The 19,510-nt window shown below is 47.9% G+C and overlaps 1 protein-coding gene across 5 annotated transcripts in view; it reads right to left on the bottom strand.

Moving 5' to 3' along the window:
- Window positions 1-14,255, bottom strand: part of AUTS2 (activator of transcription and developmental regulator AUTS2) — a 786,364-nt gene extending 772,109 nt beyond the window's left edge. For 2 of the 5 annotated variants that reach the window (XM_075771881.1, XM_075771883.1), the window contains exon 1: window positions 13,766-14,254. In XM_075771881.1, coding sequence (XP_075627996.1) covers window positions 13,766-14,059 — 294 coding nt within the window. In that variant the 5' untranslated portion in view covers window positions 14,060-14,254. Of the gene's footprint in view, window positions 1-13,765 lie in introns of all 5 variants that reach the window. The other 3 variants (XM_075771884.1, XM_075771885.1, XM_075771882.1) reach the window with 2 other exon arrangements.
- Window positions 14,256-19,510: the final 5,255 nt, after the last annotated feature.

The following is a 19,510-nucleotide window of genomic DNA, read 5'->3' as shown; positions in this document are numbered from 1 at the left end:
GACGGGCACTACAGACCTCAAACCTGCCCCAGAAAATCCACACTTGAAACTGAGAGGGTAGAAAAAAAGAAAAAAAAAAAAAAAAAGGTAAAAGCTGAACAGATTGCCCTATACTCTGAAATGCCTAGAGCTGAACAGTGTAAACACATCCTTCATATGTGAACATAAAACAAATACCCAAAATATCCAGAGTAGCAGCCCAGCACAGAGTACAAAAAAAAAAAAAAAAAACAAAACCTACTTAAAATTTCAAAGCCAATTTTGTGGGGTTTACACTGTGTGTATTTTTCCACGTTGTAATTGGCACTTCCCTCCAAGACTTCTTGCAAGCGGTGTCGGTGTGGCCGGCCCTGGCCGAGCCCTGCCGGCGAAGCCAGGTGAGGTGGGACCATGGCCCTGGGGACAGCGGTGCAGCTCACACCGGGTACGGCAGGGCGAGATGCCTCCTTCCCGTGTATTGGAAAGGATATTGTGTCAGATATCTTCAATAAATAAACAAGCCCTTCCCTAACCTACAACATAAACCGATAGAGTCAGCTACAGCCTATCCACCCGAGAATGTGGTGACCCGTACTCTAACACTGTAATCTAATCCTTGAACTAAAGACAGTTTAATGCCTTTACAAATCCATATGTTTTCTAATACCACCATTGCTGTCAGCAGACTACAGGAGAGCCTCTTTGAAGATGGAAGTAAAATGACAAAGCACATCATTGTGAAGGCAATTATATGCTGCAGTAACCATTTTACAATGGCCCATATGGGCTGTATTTCAACAATGCAATTTCCAAATCTGCCTTAGCAAACATATATCTCCGTCCCAATCCCAGGTAGGTTTTGCAAAACAAAATAAGACTGCAGCCAGAACAAATCCAAAATATGGGTAACAGATGTAAAAATATGCCAACGAGGATACCGGAGCAATTTTTTGTCAGAGTACCAAACAAAGAGAGCAGCCACAGCAGACCTTAGAGGCTATTCACAGCACAGCTACCCATTCAAGGGACTCAGAGACCCGGTTTTATCAGAAATCTGGCTGTACGCTCGCATGCTTTCCTCTGCAGCCACCCAACCCACTGTTGCAGTCGTCATGCCATCCACCTCCCCGGAGACTGCAGGGCAGGGTGACTGGAATCCCGTTTTAGAAGCTAAAGTCAGACATGAACCAAGGCCGTGCAGGCTTACTCCGAATCACCTCTGACAGCCAGGACTAGGGCATAACTGAAGGGAACCAAAAAAAAAACCCCAAAAAACAAAACCAACCAAACAAAAAAACCCCAACTCAAACAAAAAAACCACCCACAAAAAAAGCCCCCCAAACCCCCAGAAAAATCAGGTCCTTACACTTCTCATAGCTGCAGTTTCAAATGCCTGCTCCGGTTCCCTCGCTGCTCGGGCTGCGCTGCGGGAACCGAGGCCGTGCCATCACCCAGCATCGCTTCCAGCGGCCTCGGGGCTGCTCTCTGCCTCGTCCCCTGGGAAGCACAGACCCTGCAGCTCCAGCCCCAAATCTCTCCCTCCTGTTCATGGAGAAGCAGGAGCCAGGGCTGACGAGCAGCCTTCATGGGGCAAAATTACACAAAAGCTCTACTTTAGTGAAAAGTGGGTTTAATTCCACTTCTTTTCAGTAATCCCCCGCAGTGGTCCATCGCTTTTGGAGGCTCTGAGTTTGGGATACCTGTGTGCTGGTAGAACCACTTTCTAGGGACACTGGGATAAGCCATGGAGGACAAACAACCAGACAGATCCAGGCTGTAGGACACCAGCTGGACGGTCCTACATACATCAGTACCAGCAATAAAGAAAGGAACAGACGTGAACATCTTTCTCCCTGAAGTGAAATAGTAATAAAAAATGCCTTAAGCTGCCTATAACAAAGACAGAAATGGTAAAGGTGAAAAATTTTCAAGTTCGTTGCCAATTCATTAACAACAAACGGGCTGCATCGTGTATCTTCTATTCCACTGCCAAGAGCGGCATGCAGAGGATATCCTGCCAGTCACGCATGGTGCGGAGCAAAAAAGCACCGACACAAGGGCAACGTGTAACTGGGTATTCAGTAGCCAAGCCTAGCAAAGAGCATGATCCAGTTCTTACCACTGTCAGCTCCTCAAAATGATCCGGTGAAGCCAGGCAAGAGCATTTCAAAGACTTTAAGCCATGTGAAATATTACTTCCTGGAACCGGAAATTCAATCCCTAGCAATGAAAACAAAAAGCACACTCATAAATGTACCTTTCAACTCGGCCAATATAGCCATATTTAGGCTCGGTCTCTCTCAAAAAAAATCTTTTACTCATTAATATAGAGGAAACTTGAAATGATTGCTGTAATTGCAGTTAAAAAATTAATCATGTTTTGAGATAAATGCAGATAAAAGCATGTTTTACTAATTATCTTTTGAAGCTTCCGCTCATGAAAGATTAAAGGTGGAAGAAAAGTTGTTGAAGTATTGAAGACAAAAAATCCTACCATTTGAAATCCCTTTGAAGCCACGTACCTCGTACGATTGATCCTTAATGTCCAGATGTATTAAAAAAGGAGTCTTTTTAATTCAGAAAAAGCCTAACCAGACATGCCCACTGGAGCTTTTATGCAGCCACCTCCCAGAAAAGAGATGCCTTTTGCAGCCACCTCTCCGCAGGCAGGAGCGGGCTGGTGACCGCGACGCCTCACGACGCAGGTGGCTGGATTTCCTTCCGCTTCGTCCCCGGCTAGGGCGAGGAACTTCAAGCCTGAATTCAAAGGTGAATTTAAGAATTTGGGGCTCCGCTGAGGTCTCAAGAGCAGCAGTCATATCAATCTACTTCTAAATCGATGTTACTAACCCAAGCGTCTGCAGCCACCTGAAGAGGTTACCAGAAGCAGCAGAGGGATGTGGGTGTCTCCGAGACAGCCGCTCCCCGAGGAAATGCCACCAAATCCACAAAAAGTAAGATTTTTTCATACTCGGGGAGGAGGAGCTGGAGGTACCAGCATCAGCTGTTTAACAGAAAATCCTCGTCCCCAGCCCTGGGGGTTACACACAAGCCACGTGAGGACCTATTCCCATCCCTGGGGCTTTTAAAGAAATGCAGGTTATCTGGGGCGCAAGGTACTCAAGAGCAAGGCTGGTACTTTGGACCTACGAAGGCAAATAATTCCCTTCCTGCCCCATACCAATAGCCTATTTGATATCGGTAGTTTGCAGACTATTTCTAAGAACCCCAAGAGCGTTAATTCAGAGAGCCAAACTATTGACTGCAGGCTTAAATTCACTATACACGTATCCACAGCTCCGCTGGAGAAATTTTAGGCTTCTGCAAATTGAAACAAGTTGAAAAATACTATTACGTAAAATTGCTAAGATACTTTATAGCCATTTCACAGAGTCGGTAATGATGTACATCAGATTCGAATTGTGCTGCTGTATCTGAAACGTATAAATTTTAGGAGGAGTTTCCTTGCTGGCAACCCCAATCACCTGCAGCGCGGCAGAACCAGAATCTGCTGTCACTGCGCAGTTTTTAAAAGCATTTAACCGAGCTCAAATGCTACAGAAAGTCAATGTCAGGGGCTCTTTAGTCCGCTAGAGTTTCGGGAGTTAGGACAGATCTGAAATGGTGCAGTCGACACCTCTTTTCTAAGGAAGGGTCCCGCTGTAAAGAGCATTATTCTCCAGCACCCGCCTGCTCCGTATCTCTTCTTGCTCCTTTCCCCACCCCTCCGTGTCATTTAGCCCGTTCCCATCACGAAGCATCAGCAACACCAAATTAATAAATTCTACTGTCGCTCCAAACCTGAAGAGGGCTAGGTAAAAGATTAAATAGTTGGGTTTTCATAACCACACATCCAAGGAAATTTGCCAATGTCTTTTTATTTGCATATCTGGCAGACTGCCCCGGACAACTAATACATAAGTGACAGCGTACAGGTGTATTAGTTTAGAGTTTGCCTTTAATCTAGAGGTGTCAATTTGCTTCTGTTTTAATTACATCCATCTTGATATGTTATTACAACCTCATGAAACTTCTTCATTATGTGAATGGCTATAAATACATACACATGACAAACAGTTGTTATAAATTTTCTGGTTCAGCAGCGGAGGCACAATATCTTAGCCCACACATCATGGACATTGAAAGTTTCAGTGCTCCCTCTCCTCTCCCCCCCCACCTTTCCCATCCTTCTCTTTTCTTTCATCCAATACCAAGATTTTTATTTTTTTTCCTGTATTCAATGGATCCCCTAAAATTCCTTCACTAGTAGCTGCATTCTCATACAAATACTATCGGCTTACAGAGCCGTTTCAGCACATGTGTGTCCTTCTGGGCTGCGCCTCTGTGAGAATGTCTGTTTGTCATTAGGCAAATATAAGGAGATTGCACTGAGGTCTTAAAACATGCAAAGATCCACTTTTGTAGCTACATAATTCACTGAGTTTTTCAACACACATTCTGAGGTTGAAAACTTGGCAAATCCATCCACCAGATGTATCTTTCTGATCCCAGAACTCATTAAAATTTACTTTTTTCTTTTTTTTTTTTTTTAAAAAGTCCAGCAGACTCAGCTGTTGAGCCACATTAATTGCATTTTTATTATTTTTTTCCATAGTTAAAATGACTAATGCTGGAAGAGTCACTGCCTACAAGCACAATAGCCAGCCAGTAAAAATTACTAGGACTTTTAATCTTTCAGTAATATCCAAATCACATAAAATAAAAAGAGGCAATTTGGTCCCCTCAAAACAGACGGTTTTGATTTTCAGTATTTATTTTGAATTTTCTTTAAGGGAAGAAAAGAGAGGAGAAAAGACACAATTTCACACCAAAAGATTCCATTCAAAGGTCAAAGTGCCCTTGACGTGCATTAAAACCCACAACACTACCAGAGTTACAACATAAATCGTCCCCAACAGCAGCTCTTCCCTCGCCACCTCACCGCACGGACTCCTTGGAGGTCAGAACTACTTTCGCTGCCTCCAGCCCTCTATCAGTGCCCACTCGATGGATGTCACACCATGCCCGGTCAACACATCTGGCCAGCTGTGCAGCAAGCTGAGCTGGAGACCGCGTGTTACCCAGCTCTTGCAACAGCGGCACCTCCCAGCTCTTCCCTGGACCTTCTGGAAGCTGGGAACCAGATGCCAGTTTCCGGAGAACCCTTGAAGGACACTCGTGGCACCCTCCAGAGACATACAGTGCTAAGCACCTGGATGTGCAGAAGCCAAGAGGAAGGTGACAAAAGCGGTCAGGATCCAGGGGAACAACAGAGCCTACAGCCCCCCAGTTGGACATCCCCATTTCATAGCAATGAGCCGGGTCCTCTGGCCACCTCTCCTCCATTCCCACCATCCGTGTAAGAAAACTGAAGCAGATTCTCAGACTGAAAGGTCTTGGGTCACTTAGGACTTGCAGAGCGAAAATAAATAAAAATCAATGCCTTGAGCAATTATCACCGTGTTTGTAACTCATCTAAGCCTCAGCAATAGGAAGCGGTGTGCAAACAGCAAAACACAGGCTGTCAAAACTCGCCAGGAGGGAGAAGTTACACCACACACGTTTCGTAGCCATGGCCACCGCTCTCCCCTGCCCGAGAGCCACCTGCGTGTGGTCCAGGAGAAGTGGGTGGCAATGGCTTCTGTCTCCCTGGTTCCACAACACGGGCAAAGAAGCTGGGCCACCCGGAGCCCCAAGGGTGGGTCGCCTGGAACGTGGCAACCTGTGCCCGCACGGAGGGAAAAAAGGTGAGAGTGGCTTGCAGATTTCACTGACAGGTAAGGGGGTATCTGCACCAGGTATTATCACCGTTAGATGCTCTCCTCTAAAAAACTGTCCCTCTCATAGTCAGCCTATTACAGAGCAAGGCTTCTCACAAACTTTTGGCAATTTGGTTCTGGATCTGGCCACCATTTGATTGCACTGGAGTGTAAAGTATGTGTTAAAAGTCCGATAAAACTCCAAGTATCTCCCCAGAACTTCAGCCAGCTAAAAGCTAATCTAACCTAGAACCTCTCCTGGTGCCCACCTCTATCCACCTTTCTGATTGAGGCGTGCGCTGTCATCCTGCAGCAGCCACAAACCTGCCCCGGATGGTTTCATTCGAACCATGCCCCGCACAGGACACACCTCAGAGCCTGGAGATGTTTGCTTGTTTTCATGAGCTCATCCAACAAAGGACAAGCCTGGCCTTGTGGATCGGGAAGACAGGTTGGCAGTGGTTTTATTCCCAAACCGCTAAGTCCCCTCTGCTAACAAATGAAAGTAGAAAAAGAGGCAATTTATAAAAATACCGATTCTAGACGAGAAGCAACTTCCACTTTGGGAAGCTGGCAAACATATGTGAGACAGATAAATGGGCAACCATTTCTGGAGAGAACACCAAACCCATCTCCTGCGTGGCTGTGGAGTAACTATTCCCATTTGGACCTGGGATATTAATCATATCAGCAATACGTGCATCAGCCAGCATTACACAATCTAAAGTTGAGGCAGCCAGGAACTCGGGCGCATCAGATATCAATACACCTCTGCGCAACTCCTGCGTCTTTGTCTCGGGAGATTTTAAAACCAGTAGGACCAAGATGCAAACCAAATACCGAGTAAACCCACACAAAGTGTACAATGTGCAAGGCGATCAAATTAAACCTGATAGGCAAAAGCTCACAAACAGGAAAATATGTGCAGTGCCAAGGAATAATCCGCTGCTTTTGCTGACTTTTATTCCACCGCTCCCGCGCAGAGGAGGACAGAACCAAAACTCCTTCCTATAACATTTACCAAACTAAAGATTTCCCCTTTTGATTAAAACCTTCTTTCTCCACAGCATGAGTGTGTGAACTTCAGCGGTAGTGTTGCCAAGATACAAGGAGAAAAATCTCAAGATATTAAGGTAACACACTATTTAAAGGCAAATAGTACAGCAGAGCTGAGCTGGGGATCTGACAAATTGCCACTGCGCGTTCTGCTGTTACAGCAAAACAAATCCCTACCTGCATTAGCCATTTCTCCTTACTTACAAAGTGGATTTTCATACCCATTTTACAACAAAGGAGTTTAGAGGACTATGATGTTCTGAAGTGGTCTTCACCATGGCTTGGCGTCGAGTCAAAGCGACAACAAACTGACTCTACAAAAATGCATACGGCTGGTAATTTGTGGCACACATCGAGCCAAACCCCAACAAGAACACAGATACTGAACTGATAAATCATAAGGATGATGTACAGAAACACAGAGAAACGTTGGAAGCAATTTCCCCTCGCAGAACCAAGACAACGTTGCCTCAGCAAAGCACTGCAGATCAAGTAAAGGAAAACTGAGAGTTAAACATTTCCACATTTCAGCCCGCAACTTCCTAACTCCATTACCCTTTTATTAATTGCATTTGAGACTTCACTAAACTTGAGCTTGGGCTATTTTTAAAACCTATCTGACTCAACTTATTGTTGCTCAGAACAAAGATTAAACTTCTAATTTAGCTGCAGATAATTACAAGGCTGCAGGTCAGACCCCCGGTGTAATGTGGTAGGGTCTTCCAGGCAAACTGATAGAAACAGTCCTAAAAAAAAAAAAAAAATAGTAGCAGAGAGAGGGGAGGTAACAGGGGGCCATCTCATTGAGTGAAGAATTGTTCTGCCTTTCTCCCAGCTGAAGAGTTACCAGGTTTAATGACTTTTGAGGCGGGGACACATCTTGTTGAGTGTTGCCCCTCGGTAGGGACGGCAAGGCTCTCGCCAAGGAGCGCGTCCCTACACAGCAATGGATCTTACCTGAAACTCCTACTTCTGGTGACAACATCCCCCCTGGTTCACAGTGTTCCCATCCAGTCCCCGATATTTCTCTATTGATCTCAGTGTTGTAACTCAATCTTGCAATTACTCAGCCCCGCGATGTCTTTCTGCTGACTTTTGTTGCCTTTCCCCAGTGATCATTTTCCCTCTAAGTTCCTGATCCTTTACCCTTACCTTATAAATCTGTTTCTTTACACTCCCCCATCCCAGCAGAGGCCCCAGATTTTTAATGAGAAAGGGCTTACTTTTCACCTAAATAGCAGGAAAAAAATGATGCCAAGATAAAAAAGGATAAGGGTGCCTTTTGTCCTATTGATATGTGGCATAATTCCCACTAATCTTAATCTTAAAGAGCAGAGCCAGTGGAGACTACTTGAATCACATTTATTTAAAGAACTTGTCTTTATAGCTTAGACTCTTCCTTCTCCAACTCCAGGCCACTGGGAATGGCAAAAATCCCCACCTTCATTACACCGTTACCTTCAGGAGTTTAAAAGAATATTTATGCAACAACCACAATCCTCGGTCATTACCTGCCCAAAGGGACAGTTTCTTCAACAGCTACAAGAAGTCAGTGGGAGTTGTGGATATCCAGCCTCCCAGAAAAGTCTCAGGCTTTTAAAAGTAATTTTAAAAAGTATTCAGGTGCCCAAATTATAACAACACAGGTTTCGAAAATTACCCAAGAGGTTCCTTTAGTGGAATATGCACCCTGCTGTTCTCAGTCCTGCTTTCAGGTTGGGTTGCAGTTTTGGGGTTTTTTTTCCCTTAGTTCTGGTCGCTGAGGGTTTTCATCAAGAGATTCAGTTGCTCTGTCAAGGTTATCTCAAAATTTGATCTCAGGTCAATTTACTGTTTCCCCTAAATACACAGTGAAAATAATAAGCGCGTCGCCTCGTGTGATATCCCGGCGTCACACAAAACCTAACGCCACTCACCCTCTGCTGATATCTTCATTTAGTTACTCGCTTCTCTTCTCTGCTGGTCTAAATCTGCAGACTTGCATGTGCAAACAGAGACTAGGACAAATACCTAAGCATCTAAGCAGTCAATAAACACAAGAAGGGCTACCAAGATTTGCTGACAGCACTGAACAAACACCTGATGTTATGATGCTGCTGCGGTAAGGCAGGAAGATCAAATTCCTTTTGAAATATGAAGGGATAGAGACACAGCAGAACAAACTTGCTTGAAATCTCAGAGAATTTGAGTAAACAGGCTAATCAGGCCAGCTAAAAGGCTGGTGAGAAGAGAATGATTTGGGGAGGAAAACCACACTGCAAGCCAGTCATTCTGGTGTCCAGCTCAAAGCTTCTGCTGTCACACAGCCAAGCTATTTCTATTTTCAGTGGGCTGTGCCTAGCGATCATACAACGGTTATTAAAGCAAATTCCTGCATTCAGATGCACACACGGACCTACGCTGTCAGCGCACGCAGCCACGCAACCGAGACCATGGCATCTTCAAAACCTTCCTGTTACTTCCACATTTGGTTTGTGTAACAGTAGTGTCTCTATTTTAAAGCCCACATCGGCTGTTAAGCATTACTCCATCTAGTCTTATATTATTTTATCTGTCCAATACATAGAACTGCCGTAGCTAACATCTGCCTAAATCACACAAACTCGGTGGAACAATTGCTTAAAAATTATTTACACTAGGTGGATGGAATCATCCGACACAGAAATTGAAGCTCATTAAATAGCTCCTTGACAAATATTTGTCAGCATTTCTCATTTGTAATTAATTATATTGGGCTTTACCTGACCATAATTTAGCACGGTCTCAAAACAGACTAATGCCTGCGTGCTGAACGGAAATTAGCTCGGCAAACGCACGCCGAGAAATTGCGCCAGTTTTACGAAACAAGAATCCCCATTTAAATGCAAGTCCCCCCCCTTTCCGCCCCACACCACTTCTATCTGTGCCTTATAAATAATCGGTGTCCCAATTCAGGCTTATCAGAGCTGACAAGAGTTGAAGCCTGCCTGAGTTGAAGCTAAACAAACATCCGCAGAAAAACCTCATTACCTTCCTCAGTGTTCGGAAAACCTGAAACCAAGGGCTTACTCCATAGGGATGGTCAGAGCTGACTCAGGAAACATCGAGCACTTCCCAGGCTTTAAGCTATCTTAACATTCAGGTCAGATTTCACTTCTCATCACGGTAAACCATCTTCCCCACGGCACATCACCAGCCGTGTCACATCGGTCTCCTGCCCGAAGTCCTACACACTGGGGGGGTAGGAGGGAGACAAACATCTTAGCGAAACCTCACCTCGGCAGAGAGCTCCGCGGAAACCTCCTCGCCAGCAATGCCAGAGCGCATCGTGGAGAAAGTCACTCCAACAGATTGATTTATCACGTCTTGAAAAAATGCCCTTTCCCCGTCAAACCGGTGTCTAAAATGCCCACCTGGGTCTGGAGAACCTCATGCTATTATTGCTGGTAATGAACACAGCAGCGGTGCAGCACGGGCTCCACCAAGGTGGGGAAGGCAGTCAGCCTGACAAGACACCGATCACACCAACACCCGTACTGAGCGCCTGCGCCTTTCTCTTCTTACAGGCGGAAAGACTTTGGGAGGTCAGGGAAGCGATGTGCGAGTAACTCCTCCAGAGTAAACCGCGGAGCTTGCCGCTGTCAGTCCCAGGCTACTCACGGGAGGATCTGGCGAATCAGTTCAAATTGTAGGACCACATCTCAGCTGCCTAAATACAGAACAAGTGCGGGTTTCTGAAGGTCAAAGCTCCAAGATGCTCCCCAGTGTAGGACTCAGGCCTACAGAGACCATCGCTACACCAGAGTCTAGCGAGGCCAGGCAAGGATCAGCCTGGCCACATCTGCAGTAACACTGAATTTGCTCAACTGTCACTCCAAGGAAAGAAAAATTAAAAAAAAAAAAATCCACACTGAGAACCCACTGTCTTCATTGGACTCCCTCTTCCCCTGCATTCCCCACACAAACGTTAGAGAGATCAAGGTACAGGCTGCCCTAAACCCAGCGACAGATAACAGAAGCAGATGGCCTCTATTTCTACACCAAATAATTTACACTTGAGAAGCATGAGAAGGCTACTGATACCTGGACAGAAAAGCAGCTCTGAGAGTGGGAGCTGGTTAAAAAGATAATTTTGCTTCAAGGGATGGGAACTTTTATCAACACGACCATAACAGACACGGATGAGTCCTACTGAAGGTACAGTGGCCATGGGATGCACGCTTTTCTCGTGCGGCCGCCCGCGTTCCCTCGCACACCACGAGCCTCACACAACCCGGTGTTTTGCACAGCGTGGGCTTTCTCAGTCACCCCAACACAAAGGATTTCGTAAAGGACCGGTAAAGTGAAGCTATATGGAAATTCTTCACAAAGTTTGCAACTTTATGTACAGCATTCATAACAAGATCCTGGGACAACACCCTGAATCCACCCAACTCACACACCTTCTGCTGCAAAGATGTCCTCGTAAGCAGAGAGCTCAGCCTCGTCCCTCCGCGGTGGCTATCCCCTCCCGGGAGAACCACCACCTCCCGGCTTCCCCTCTTCTGGACCGTGGGTTTCGATCTTCCAGCAGTGAAAGCGTTCTGCACTTTGGTCCTCGCTGTTTTTCACATCAAGCAGACAAAACCCCCTCTGTCCCTGCAACGCTTTCAGCTGTGCTAAGCCAGAGAAAAGGCTCAAGCTCAAGCACAAAGCCTGGGCTGGGGCAGGTTTGTCACAATGCTGGGCACAAAAGTCTTCTGGAACCTGGGGAGAAGTGTCCAAGGAGCCAGGGGCAGACCCAAAGCCTGAGATGTACAAACACCAGGGCAGCCCTCCACGGCACCCAAGGCTTCTGGTCTCAAGTACGTTAACACCTAAACATCCCACCGACGCCGAGATACCTCACTCCACCCGCCACTCACGACCCCTTCACCAACGCTAAAATCACGATAAAAACTTCAGGCTGCTATGCGCAACGCACACAGTAATTCCTGCCACGTCGGTCTCGTGCCTTAGACACCTTCATCTCCCTCTGATCCTCAGAAACAACTTTCTCAACATACGTACCGAGCTGCAGGAAGAAGCACCTAACAACGATTTTGTGATATTATTTCTCAACGCAGCATGAAATCGTTAGGTCAAAATGTGCCACCTATCACATGAACATTAAAAGTATGTCAAGTCTCAGTGTGCGAGCTATTGTTTTATCTGAATGTGATATTAGCTGGCAGAACTGGGTAACGTTTCTGCGCTCCTTTTTAGTGATACAGGATTACGACAAGATGCAAGTACTAGCCATTCTTGGCTTCGCAAAGAGAAAAGAGCACAGCAATTAAATTCATGTCAAGAGGAAAATAAACAAGTAAGAAGTAAACCAGAATAAAGGCATTTTCTAAAACGCCCTACCAAGTTCTGACCATAAAAGTTGCTCTTCGCTTCCCCTCCAAAAAGGACTACGGCCAAATTCTCGAGTCCATATTCCCATAAATCCCCAAACGACACAAACTGGGGCTTTGTTTGAGGAAGAACAGAATCTCGTCCGAAACAGAAGCACGCAAATCTCACTCTCGCCGACAAACACGTATTCACAACTCCTCCTCTCTCTGATGCGAGCAGGGCAGTCGTGGATGGGCTCACCAGGTGAGAAACGGTGGTAAAATTGCATCTTGCCCTTACCTCAACATTTTCTCATTATTGCTTCCAGAGCGTAACACCAACCATGTGGAGGCTTGTTGGAGTGAACAAATCCTCCCTTCAGTTACACCAGAATAAGCTCTCTAGGAGACCTTACTCTGGATGGATACAGGTGTAACCGAGGACAAAACGTGACTCCAAATGAAAGAAAAAGAAAAAAACAAAAGTCCAAATCCCCCCCCCCCCGAAAATGCCACTAAGTATTCCTAGCTAAATATTTAAACAGCTTAAGAGCTACACAGATTTTTTTGTTAAACAATCAGCTTCATCTCCGCATTTATTTTGACAGTTTATAATCCTTCCAGTTGTGACTCCAGCATACGTAAAACCAAATAAATCTGCTTTTCGCCACGGCAAACTTCTCCGGAGCAGAAGTTATAAACAACAAAGCCCTTCAAACAAACGGGCCGGAGCTCTCCTTGCACGGCTGCATCCCCACCACGACCCTGGCTGGGTTGACAGTAATTCCACGGTCGTGGGTGGGTGGTGGGTAGACGGGGGGGACGAGACCGGGCCGGGCGGAGGGAGGCGCCGCCCGGGAAGCCCCCCCATGGGGGGCTTCCCGGGCGGCGCCTCCCTCCGCCCGGCCCGGTCTCGTCTTACCCTCACCTCTTATTTCAGCATTTTTTTTTTGGGGGGGGGGGAATGACTAGTGTCCCCCGTGGAGTGAGAGGCCGCGGGGCCCACTCGTGACAGGCCGACAGGGAGCGCGGCAGGACAGGCACCCCCCCCCCCCACCCATCAGCAGCACCACCAGCGGTCGGCGAGACCGAGAGAAGAAACACGCGCGCACACACACACACGCACACACACGATCCTCCCTGCGCCCCACGCAGCCCCGCGGACACGAGTGGGCGGCCCCGCCGGGACACCGCGACGCGAGAAAAGTTTTGATTTCGTGGGAGGGGAGGGAAAGCGCCGCCGGGAGCCCCCGCGGGGGGGAGCGCACGCAACTCCCCGCTCCTTTGCCCGTGGGGTCGCGGGTGGGGGGGGGGGGGTTGAGGGGGGGGGGTTCACCCCGGTCCCCGCCGCCGCGCCGGAGCCCCCCGCCGCCCGCCGGGAGCGGCGCGCCGCGCTGCAGGTGTCGGCGGCAGGAAGGGAGAAGGGAGGGGAGCGGGGCACCCCGGGGACGGGGAAGGGGCGGCGGGACCGCCCCCGCGGGCACCCCCGGCAGCGCCGGCCCGGGGAGGGGGGGGGGGGGGGTAAGGGGCGAGGCGGGGGGAGGGCTGGGGGGGGTGTCCGGGTCGGCTTTGCGGGGGCTCCCCCCGCCGCTGCCCCCACACAATGAGGCGCACACAAAGCGCCGCCGCTCCTACCTCCAGCGCCTCGAAAGTGACGAAGCTGGACATCGCGAAACCGTCGATAATGTCCTCTTCGGCCGAGGAGGACTCCCGCCGCTTCCTCCGGGGGGGCCGCGGCCGGGACGGCGGCGGGGGCCCATTGTCTTCCTTCTCCGAGCCCGAGGAGGAGAGCGCCGCGGCGGCCCCGGGGCCGACGGCCCCTCCGGCGGCAGAGCCGCGCCGCCCGCCTTTGGCTCGCCGCTCCCGGTCGCGCTGGGACCGCGATCGCCGCTTCTTCCGAAGCCCGTTGCATCGCGCCGGGCCATCCATGTCTCTCGCCGGCTCTCCCTCTCGCTCTCGTCCCCCCCCGCCCCACCGCAGCCACAAATCCGGCTCCCCCGGCGGAATAACGGGGGAGGGAGGGAGGGAGAGAGGGAAGGAGAAAGGGAGGGAGGAGAGGACAGCAAGGGGGTGGGGGGGGATGAAAGAATCCGAGTGCGGTTCCACCACCACCAGCAGCAAGCACCAAATGTAAGAGATTCCTATAAGCGAGCCAAGGAAAGTAATGGCTGATCTCAGGTCGCCTTTGTAAAAAAAAAAAAAAAAAAAAAAAAAAAGGCGAGAGAGAGAGAGAAAGGGGAAGAAAAAAAAAAAGCCTCACCAAGCAGGCAATAAATCAGAATAGCGGAATGCTTTGATCAAGGGGCTGGGAGGGCGAGGATCTCCGAAAGAGAGGAAAAAAAAAAAAAAAAACCAACAAAACCCAGCAGAAAAGGGGGAGAAATAAAGAAAGAAGGAGAGAGACCCGCTGGAAGGAGGGAGCTGAGAGTATTTCCTTGCACAAAATTTATTTTCTTTCTTCCTTTCCTCCCCAACTAAAAGAAGTTCCAGGGGAAAAAAAAATTATATATATATATATAGATGTATGGAGCTCTCTTTCTCTCTGCGTGTGTGTGCAGGGAAGGGTGCAGCCTTCCCCTCCCCACGAACACGCACTCCTCTCCCCCTCCTCCTTTATCTCCCTGGATCAAACACAATAATAATAATAATAATAATAACGATGCATCCAGATGCAATTTTCTCAGGCACCGACCAGGGATGGACTCTGGAGTGGAGATCGGATCCCAGCCCGGCCCCTCCAAAAACAAAACCAAACAATAAAAGAAAAAAAAAAAAAAAAAAAAAGGAAGGGAAAAAAAGCCCCAAAACACGCCCACCCACCCCAGCTATTAATACGGATCAATCATGGCAAATTCATCGGATTAATTGTGGCGAGGAGGGGGGTGCTGGTGGTGGTGACAATAGATCCGAGCGGAGAGGAGGCTGCCCCCCTCCCCAAAAACGACAACGACAACAACAACCACAACAACAATAATAATAAAAAATACAGAGCGGTGCCGAGGCTCAAATACGCTCCAGTGGGGACGGCACCGCTCGGTGCTCTCTGCTCCCGACGCTGCCTCCCTCGCCTCTCTCCCCCCACGGCGGGGGCGGAGGGCGCAGCCGGCGGGTCCCCCCGGCCTGGCGGAGGGGAAGGGAAGGGAGGGGAGGGGAGGGGAGGGGAGGGCAGCCCCAGCCCAGCCCCAGCCCAGCCCCAGCCCCAGCAGCCGGCGCGGGGCGGATGGCGGTGCTGGCCCCCAGCGGCCGCCCGGCCCCGCGCCCGCGCCGGTCACGTGGTTACTGCTGCTGCCTCCTCCGCCGCCACCGCCCCGCCCGCTCCCCGCTCGGCGCCGCGTGAAATGCGGCGCCCCGGCCGCGCGAAATAAGTTGCGGGCATGCGCGTAGGGCCTGCGCACTCGGCGGCGGGAGGGTGGGCGGCTCGCGCTACCCCGCACTCGTCTCGGCCCCGCCGCGTCCCGCTGTCCTCCGTGGCCCTCGCCCGCCTCACGCCCCTCTTCCCCGCGGCCTCCCCTCCTCATCCCGTCAACTTTCCCCTCGGTTTTGGCCGGCCCGTCTTCCCCCATCCCTGCCCTGTCCCTCGTGTCCGGCCCTTCTGCCCTGACTCCTTCCCTCACGGCCCGTTCCCTGCAGGCTCGGAGCTACCTCAGGTGCTCTCATCCCTCACTGCCTCAGCTGCTGCTGGGAACTGTGCCTGGCCCTGCTCAGTCTGTGCATCCAGGGCTGCCTTCTGCCAGGGACGTGGTGGGCTCTCACCCTCTGCTGCTGCCCTGTGCGGGGAACGCTCACACCTCTGCCCCAGGATGCCTCGGCTGTGGCCACCACCAGGGTGACACCCCAACATGGCTGCCAGGTGCAGGTGGTGGGTCTGCAGACAAAACCAACCAGGGCTTCCCATGCCCACAGACTGCTCAGGTGGGTTTGGCCACCTGTAGCTCACCTGTCCTTCCCTCTTCCCTGTGTGGCCATTTGCCTTCCTCGCCCTTGGCTTTCTTGTCTCCCCTCTTCAGGTTTCCCACCACAGTTGTGTGGAAGGGCCCTGTTAGGGCACATTACCCACGTCACCTCAGGACACAAAAGGACTGCGGAACTAACAAATTTGCTTCTTGAGCTTGTTCTTATGGTCACCCTTCTCATCCAGTGCTTCTGCTCAGGGGAACCAGTTGAGGGAACAGCATGGAAGGAGAAGGGGGTGTGATGCTGTTTGGTCTGGCTTCAGGGGGAAAGTCTTAGGAGAAGAGACCTGAGAGAGTTAGATTTGCTAGGAAGGAAAAAGAGGGGGGGGGAAAAAGGACAGTGGAGGAGCAAGGAACGAGGTGGGGAAGAGAATCAAACCTGTGGAGTCTTAATGTTCAGGATGGAGAATAGGGGCTCTGGCAGCGAAGCACTGGTTTTCCTCTGTCTCCCAGATGATCAGGCTGTTGGATGGTTTGAAATATATTGGAGGAGGTTAAGTTGGGGGAAAAAAGAGAAAGGGAAATCATCGAATACTCCTTCTCTAGAAGAATCTTGTTTTGGAGTATACAGTCTGCCTCTTGCTGCTTCCTGTAGCTGCTAATCATTTTTCCATCGAGATAGCAAGAAGGGCCACAGCAGGTGGAGCAAACATAGGATTTTTCCAGTAGTCTCCTTCCAGGCTGCTCTGACTTGGGGGATGATGCTCTGTTTGATTGTTTAATATGTTGTTGACTCTGTACCCTAACACTTAGGCCACCCATCAAGTAATAGTCTTAATATATTTTCTATGAGAATTGATGACGTGACGTACTGGGAATCAGATACACCTTCTCTTTCCAGAAGGCAAACGGCAGCTTTGCCACCTCTCTCCACGCCACATCTCCTGGACAGCACACAGTGACTCTTCAGCTGGTGCGGATGGGTGCGAACCAGAAGAGGAGGAAGCACAAAGCGGTCAGTAATCTGAGAGCATGAGAGCGTGTACCTTACAGAAGGCCACGCTGCTCATGGCAGAGGCACATGGCTAGTTTTTTAACATTCTCAAATATCGAGCTAGAGAACATCACCTCCTAGATCTGACCTTAGATCTCCCTATTCAGATTTTTTTTCTGTTTAACAAATGCATTTCTCTATCTTGCTTTGGGTTCTTCTGTCTCCTTTATAGCTGCCTGCCAGATCTATATAATCTGACTCTACAGAAGAAGCTGTACAGGTATTGTTGAAGTGATACAATTTGTGCATACAGGGAAGCTCAAATATTACAAGGTCTCTGTCTTCTGAGAAATATTAAGCTGTACTGTATCAAACAACTGTTACCTGTTGGGTTTTTTGGAAAATAACTATGTAATTTTCAGGGCAATGTAATTGATTATAGTTTCCTGCACATCCATCACCATTAAAGTGACTTAAGAGACCTGTAGTCGGCTACGTTTCTGCAGACATTCATTGCGTGGCTGAAAGTCTGCTCAGTCTGTTTTCTTCTTGAATGCACATATGTGGAAAACAGAAATTATATGTGATTTATTTTACATTCTTTGTAGAAACAAATCCCTACATTTGCATGTCTACTGAAAAAAATAAGATTAAAACCCATCCATCTAACTCATCCTCCATCGCAGAACAGTTTTCTTCTGGGTAATATTTATAGCAAGCTTTAGAAATCACCGGTCACTTCTCGGGTGCAATGCAGGTGAATTATCCCTTGTCTGGGTCTGATCCAGCAGGAGCGTTTCCACCAACCCTAATTGATTTGGGAGGGAGGGCAGGTAGACCCTACTGTTACACAAAACCTCAAACGCAGGAAAACCCTACTGTTACACAAAACCTCAAACAGATACTCAACAAGTTCTCTCTCCAGTGTCTTCTTGCCTCCAGCTGAGTATTTCAAGTCATCTTACTGGGAAGGATACCACAGACCTCCACGCACATTTGTTCTTTAGCTGCCTGTTAGCTTTTCCTCTAGAAATACATCTTGCCTGGCATCTGGTGTGAGAAAATAGCTTCTTTTTTTGTCTTTTTTTTTTTTTTCCCCTTATAGGCACTAGTATGCTCTAGTACCTTGCTGAGTCACTGTTTTTGAAGTTAATGACTAGTGTACTCAACTGGATACCCTTAGTTATTAACACTCACAGAAAGGGTACTTCTTGAACATGCACTAACAGACCTATAATCTTCTGATTGGAGACAGGTACCAAAAGCTTTCTGTTCCTAAGTAATGAAGGGAGAAAGGGTAACACAGACCAAAATATTTAATCGAAAATATCAAATAAATAGTACATTAATGAAATTTGGAGACTACATTGGGTTTGGAAGAATCGCAAATATTCATGTTGGTGGAGGAACAAATGTAAGGGACACCAAGAACAAGATTTACAAAAAAAAAAAAAGGACTAAAAGGTAATGAATTATATCTGCTGTGGAAGCAAAGCACAAACTGCAAATATTATTACAGTTCTTCAGTTAGCATCATAAAAAGCTAACTGATCTTCTAGGGTGAAATTGCGACCTCAATTACATGTAAATGAGAAAACTACTATTGACTTCAGGAAATTCAGCATGTAGCTCTCAGCTGGTTTTTTTCACTTCGAGAATGGGATTTTCAAATGTGACTAAGAGATTTAGGAGCATATACCTGCCCTTTGATCCCTTTGAAAATAGTTCACACAAAAGCATACTGCTAAAGAGGTAGCACACATATCTGCCCTGAAAATCGGTCAGCTTTTATTACCAGAAAAGACCAACTGTTTATATTTTAGTGATACCGAGTTCAGATTGCACTATCGCGTGCTATACCAATTCTACTGGTACGTCACAGTGATCCAATGAATTTAAATTTTTCCTTCTTTTCCACCTTCACCAAAAAGCACATGAAAGAAACACAAGAATGTGTTTTTTTCTAGCATTTTAAATCAATGTTTTAGAGAAACTATGTTTTAGCCTCACACAGGTTATGGTACAGGAAGAACTATGTGAAATTTAATAGCCTGGGTTATCCAGGAGGTCAGACTACCTGATCCCAGTCCTTTCTGGCCTTCAACTCTGCGAATAAATTAGAAACCTGATCTCTCAAAGTTTTAATTTCAGAGCAGTCTTTGTAAATGGGAGTGGAATTCCTAATAAATTACATCCTCCTCCAACATCCATTTTTCTCCCTGAGAAAGGGTTTCTTTTAAAAAAGTGTTTAGTTCCACATCTTCTAAATTACCAAAAATTTATATCTCTTTATGTCTTACACCTTACTGTGTGCCAGCACACCAATTATTAAAGCATTTTTATTGATATTACACAGGTCTCTATGAAATGTGAATTAAATTTATCACGAAAATTGATTTTTAATGACAGCTCAGGTTTACATTTCTGAAGTTCATACCTTTCCACTATTTTTTGTTGGCACTAGAGTAGGGCAGCAACAATATCTTTATTTGT

Source organism: Balearica regulorum, chromosome 19 (assembly GCF_011004875.1).
Source record: "Balearica regulorum gibbericeps isolate bBalReg1 chromosome 19, bBalReg1.pri, whole genome shotgun sequence".
Classification (NCBI taxonomy): Eukaryota; Metazoa; Chordata; class Aves; order Gruiformes; family Gruidae; genus Balearica; species Balearica regulorum.
This window is presented reverse-complemented; position numbering and strand designations above follow the sequence as displayed.